Genomic DNA, 5,813 nt, shown 5'->3' with positions numbered 1-5,813 from the left:
CGCTCGCTGACTCCCGTCGTCGCGCCAGAAAGCGCGCTGGCGCGCGCGGGCAGGATCAGCTTCGCGAGTTACGCTCCTCACGGCAGCGGTCCAAGCTTGAAGACGCAGATGCTGAGCAGTAAGCCAGTAACTCGTGGAGGAAAAGGCGCCACGTCTTTTATTCGCTGGCAACGATCGTTTGCCAAAAAAAGATGTTTATTGTTCTCCCACTCCAACAAACACCAAGGATATAGCAAGATGGATTAATCGGAATTAATTTCATCGCAAGTTCATCAAGCTTTACATTACAAATCATTGCAAAATAGTAACCAAATCATCAAGCCCTAGCTAATACGCCCGGCACCGGTCCATCATCATCAAGCCCGGCAATATAATGACGGCGCTTCTGCTTCTTCTTCTTCTTCCTTCTTGACCTCGACCTCGCTTAGATGACATGCACGCACGCATGCATGATCAGAAAGAAACCACGCACTACGCGCTCACATATGCAATATATAATTAATTATTTTAGCCAGCAACGGCGGCAACCTTGTAGGTGACCCCATCGGGGAACGTGTATGCGGTCTCGTCGATGGGCGAGACCTTGGGCACTTGGATGGGGAGCACGTCGAGCTCCGGCGTCCACGGGTTGCCCTCCTCGCCTCCCTCCACCGTCCGGAGCGCCTTCCAGACGGCGCTGTTGCACTTGAACCCTGATCCGAATGCGATCTGCCACACCCGGTCTCCCTTCCGGATCCTCCCCTTGGCCTCGCTGTAGGCGAGCTCGTACCAGAGCGAGCTACTGGAGGTGTTGCCGAAGCGGCAGAGCGTCATCCTGGAGGGCTCCATGTGCCATGCGCTGAGCTCGAGGTTCTTCTCTATGGTGTCCAGCACCGCCCTCCCGCCGGCGTGGATGCAGAAGTGCTCGAAGGCGAGCTTGAAGTCGGGGAGGTAGGCGCGGACCCTGGCGCGGAAGACGCGGTTGAGGACGACGGTGGCGAGGAAGCGGAGCTGCTCGGACATGGGGAGGACGAGGGGCCCCAGCGTGGTGATGTTGGTGCGGAGGGCCTCGCCGGCGACCACCATGAGCTCCTTGGAGAGGGAGACGCCGACGCACCCGGCGTCGTCCTCCTCCTGCGTCACGCAGCCGAAGCTCTGGTCGTGCGCGCCGCGGTGGGTGCGCACCGTGTGGATGAGCTGGTACTTGCCGCGGCGGCGGTCGGCGGCGCGGTTGGAGAGGAGGATGGCGGCGCCGCCGACGCGGAACAGCGTGTTGGTCACCAGCATGGGGCGGTTGTTGCCCATGTACGCGTTCAGGGTGATGTTCTCCGTGCTCACCACCAGCGCGTACGTGTCCGGGTGCACCTGCATATATGGTGGCAAATCGTCAACGTTATGGGTTGCTAGCAGCATGCATCAAGTTACACGTCGTGTCTTGTGTGTTGGTTGTGTACATGAACCTTACAATTAGCTCCCATTTCGCCATGGACGGTGCAGTACTGAGCATCAAATACATGGTGATATTCCTTTCGGTATACTTGTTTCAAGGTAGGGGGCGTTTGATACCAGGGGCTAAACTTTAACCCTATTATATTGGATGTTCGGATACTAATTAGGTGGACTAAATATAAGCTAATTACAAAACTAATTGCAGAACCCTTAGGCTAAATCGCGAGACGAATCTATTAAGCCTAATTAATCCATCATTAGCGAATGGTTACTGTAGCACCACATTGTCAAATCATGGACTAATTAGACTTAATAGATTCGTCTTGCGATTTAACCTAGAGGTTGTGTAATTAGTTTTGTAATTAGTCTAGGTTTAATACACCTAATTAGTGTCAAAATATTTGTTGTGACGGGATTAAAATTTTAACCCTCCTTCCAAACAGCTCCGTAGTTTGAATGGACGGACAGCCACTGTAACCAGTAGCCAAAATCGCCAGAGCACCTACACACTAGCTAGCAGTAGGTTTTGTATTGACCAGCCGGTCAGATCGGCCCAGCTATGTATCAGCCGTAGTAGCCTGTAGACATGAAGGGCCTGTCCCTTGTCAGACCATTTACTACGTACTAGCTCCTGGCCTCCTGCTACCGCCGAACTGATCATTTCACACTGTTGACTGATCGGATCCGGAGCTGATCATTAACTAATAACCGCGGTAAGAACAAAACTACATGCATGGTCATGCAGCAGGGGAGCAGGGCCATGTTCTTCCTGATCCAGCCCTTGACCGGCGCAACTAATCTCCAAGACAGGAGAAATCTCTGTGATAGTCTGTACAATACGTGATGAAGGAAGGAGCTAGTAGGGCAGGCAGCGGCACATGGCTGTAAAAAACGCCATGTGCCCTCCGCCGTTCCAAGCATGTGTGCTGTTAAAGCTTTTACGCGGCGGACACTGTGGAGTGTACCGATTGACTCCACCCCACATGGAGGCACCAACAGGTATTTTCGGTACTGATTAATGTTTGGCATTATTTCGAGAATTTCTCCTGTGGTAAAAAAGGAACTGTCCAAATTTTACCACTGTACGTCTTCAGATTATGTATTTTTTTCTTCCATGATATAAGTAATTTTCACAAGTTTTCATGAGTAAGTTACAAAGTTTTACGATGATTTTTCTATGAGAAAAAAAAGAAGTAGCGGTCAAAGTGGTATATAGGTTGAAGGCCCTGTATTGGTCCCAAACATTCGTACATACAGATAGGACGGCGGAAGTCAAATTAAAAACCCAATGGGCAAAGATTCTTATATTTAGATGGACACAACTAAGATTTGCTACTGAATGCCACAAATTATTTTCTTGTTGAAGTCTAAATTTTTGCTATATATTACTTTTAGTGTGTTAAGTCTTGACATTTGAAAATGGTACGTGTAGATTTGTATCAAAAGTCGTTTCCACAATAAGATTTTTTTAAAAGTACTCCCTCGGCTCATAAATATACAATGTTTAGAACAAACTAGTTAGTTTATGGATGGAGGGACGTTTAGGACACGTCAAGCTAGTTTATGGACGGAGGGAGTATATTATAAAAGAAATTTATTGTCAAAGCTATTTTGGGACCATGAGATGTCTAAAACATTACTCGTTTATCACAGGAGGGAGAACCTAGCTGTAACAAGGTGGAAAGAGCACACCAAAACTATATAAGTCCTATTTGGAACAGCTTAAATCCAGCTTATGGTCAAAATAAGCTGAAACTAGAAGCCAAATAACTTGCTTTTTGCAGCTTTTTCTGGCCACGCTTCTCCCCACTACCTCCATTTGTAGTGAAACGCAGAAGCTGGTTCAAACCCGCTTCTCAAATAAGCGCTATTTCAATATTTATACAGCTTATCTAGGACGCGCTTCTCCTAGCTGCGGTTTCCAAACTGGACCATATAGACATGGAAATAAGAAGGAACCGGACCTATACTAGCTGCAAAGGGTAAATTGTGCGCATGCAATGCAGCTGAGCCTTTCTATTTTAATTTTGCAAGCCAGAGGCTGTTCTCTTGCGCTGAAGAGGGGAAACACTCAAGGGCATTGCTGCCATTGTCTGTGATCTCACGCGTTACTAGGCTGATCGTGGTCATCTACCACATTTATGGGCTCAGAACAAGTAAAGGGACCCACTGGGATCAAAATCAGTGAGAAGCCAAAACACTGTTGCACGCTGTGTGCTGTACAGGGTATTTAGTTATGGAATGCATGAATCGCCATTTTTTGTCATCCCAATGAAATCAAGAATCTAGTAAATTTTCGTTTTCCTTGTATTTGGTAATTTTGGTTTATCTCATAGATTCTTTTTTGACGTAGATTATCTCATAATTCATAGTTAAGCTTCAGCATGATGCATATTGTTAGATTCTCAAATCTACTATCTCTTGTATCAAAATATTTGTCGCTATTGAGACATTTGACTATTCGTCTTATTAAAAAAATATGCAAGTATTATTAGTTTTGTTTGTCACTTACTTTACCATATTATAAGTTTGACTTATATTTTTGTATATTTACAATAAATTTTTGTTAAGATGAATGGTCAAATGATCGTGGCCACAAATATTTTGATACATTTGTACAGCATCATCACATGCTCTCATTCATTCCATCCGAATCTGAATGCCGTACGTCCATGCTGGCCACTCATTGGTCACAAGTTATGGCCTCGGTTATCGTGCCCGGGTGCATGCACGCAAGGATCGTACTGTACAGCTAGCCATGATCAAGAATTTAAGACGGGTGCCAGAATTAAGACACAGCGTAATTCAGTACCTGTAGCAGGCGCTTGGCGAGGTCGATGGCGATGATGCCGGCGCTACACCCCATGCCGCTGAGGTTGTGGCTGACGACGTCGTGCCGCATGCCGTAGCGGTTGGCGATGAGCGAGGTGAAGGACGGCGTGGTGCTGAGCAGGCTGGAGTTGAAGATGAGCACGCCGACGTCGGCGGCGCTCACGGCGGCGCGCCGGAGCACGTCCTCGACGACGCCGAAGATGACGGCGTGGGACTCCTCCCGCGCCGTGCGGAGGCACATGTCCACGGGCACGCTCACCAGTGACGACGGGAAGTGGGTCCGCTCCCCGAGCCCCGACCGCTCCAGCATCCGCTTCTGGAACGCCATGCTCTCGTCGCTGAACCGCCCGCACCGACCGAAGTGCGCGATCGTCTTGGCACGGGACGCCTCGTGGTGCTCGCCGGCGACGTACCCGGAGAGTTCGACGAGGTACACGGGCCGGGGGCGCGACACGGCGTACGCCCACGCCGCCACCGCCGCCGCCCAGCAGGCCACCGCCAGCGCCGGCGCGCTAACGCCCAGGGCGGCAAGCTCCCTCAGGAGGCCGTGCGCCAGCAGCTTGTTCGCCGGGGACGGCAGCGCCGCCGACAGCCGCGGGGCCGCGGCGACGAGCGCCGCGCCGGCGAGGACGAGCGTGAGGTGGCCTATGAACCGGTGGTAGTGGTACACCATCTTGTTCTTATTGGCCCCCAGCGTCGTCGGCGGCGGCGCACCGAGCACCTCCCTACTACCCATTGTTATTATAAGGAGATCGAGGAATGAGAACCAAGCAAGACTGCCACCAGTACTACCTATAGCCAGCTAGCGAGCTTGCTTGCTCCAATGGCGAGGGATGGAGTGCGAGCAATGGCGGATTTATAGGCTTGGAGAATAAAGAACTCGAAGGAGGGGGTTAATGGCGAGCAGCAGCAGGTAGGTGATGGGGGGAAGGGCACTGCCAAGTTGCCAGCGCAATAAGTGCCGCCATGCGCGAGCAGCCATGTATGCAGAGCAGCGGCACTGCTCTCAGCGGCATGCAATGCATGGGTGTGTCTGTGTAAAAGCATATGTACCTTGCGCCATACCAATACCATTACCATGTGTATTGGCTCCTGATCCGTATTGCAATTGCGAGGACGAGGGAGGAAGAGGAGTAGGTGGCAGTGAATTGATTGTTCAGTGGGAAGTAGGGATTGGGATTGAATTCTTGTCCTCTCCTGGGTCACATCTTTTACACCACCACTGCTCAACTGCTGATCCAGTACGTGCTGCTGCAGCCAGCCTCCATGCTTCGTTGATTTATCTCTTCTTTTAATTTTTTCAGAGGGTTAAGCCATGCATGTTTTGTGCTTTGGGATCATGTGTTTTTCCTCTTGGTTTTACTGGTACCGCATAAGGTGATGCAGGCACGCACAGCAATGCAAAATTATTATATTGAACTGACAAATTCTTGCTCAGAGATAAGCACGTTTTAGTTTTGTACTAGGTTAAACTTATTTGTTGAGTAAATTTATAAAAAAATATATTAACATCTACAGTATCAGAAAGATATATTTTATGGTGGATTATTTAA

At 49.5% G+C, this 5,813-nt stretch overlaps 1 protein-coding gene across 1 annotated transcript; it reads right to left on the bottom strand.

Annotated features, from left to right (window-relative positions):
* Positions 1–230: 230 nt before the first annotated feature.
* LOC117839167 (probable 3-ketoacyl-CoA synthase 20) lies at positions 231–5,279 on the bottom strand. Its single transcript, XM_034719438.2, has 2 exons — positions 4,241–5,279; positions 231–1,344 (listed from the first exon to the last, which is right to left on the bottom strand). Exons 1-2 carry the CDS (start codon positions 4,994–4,996, stop codon positions 508–510), a joined length of 1,593 nt encoding a protein of 530 aa, XP_034575329.1. The 5' UTR covers positions 4,997–5,279; the 3' UTR covers positions 231–507.
* Positions 5,280–5,813: the final 534 nt, after the last annotated feature.

The sequence above is a fragment of the Setaria viridis genome, chromosome 9 (genome assembly GCF_005286985.2).
Source record: "Setaria viridis chromosome 9, Setaria_viridis_v4.0, whole genome shotgun sequence".
Classification (NCBI taxonomy): Eukaryota; Viridiplantae; Streptophyta; class Magnoliopsida; order Poales; family Poaceae; genus Setaria; species Setaria viridis.
The sequence above is the reverse complement of the archived record's forward strand: the minus strand, read 5'-3'. Positions and strand labels throughout refer to the sequence as shown.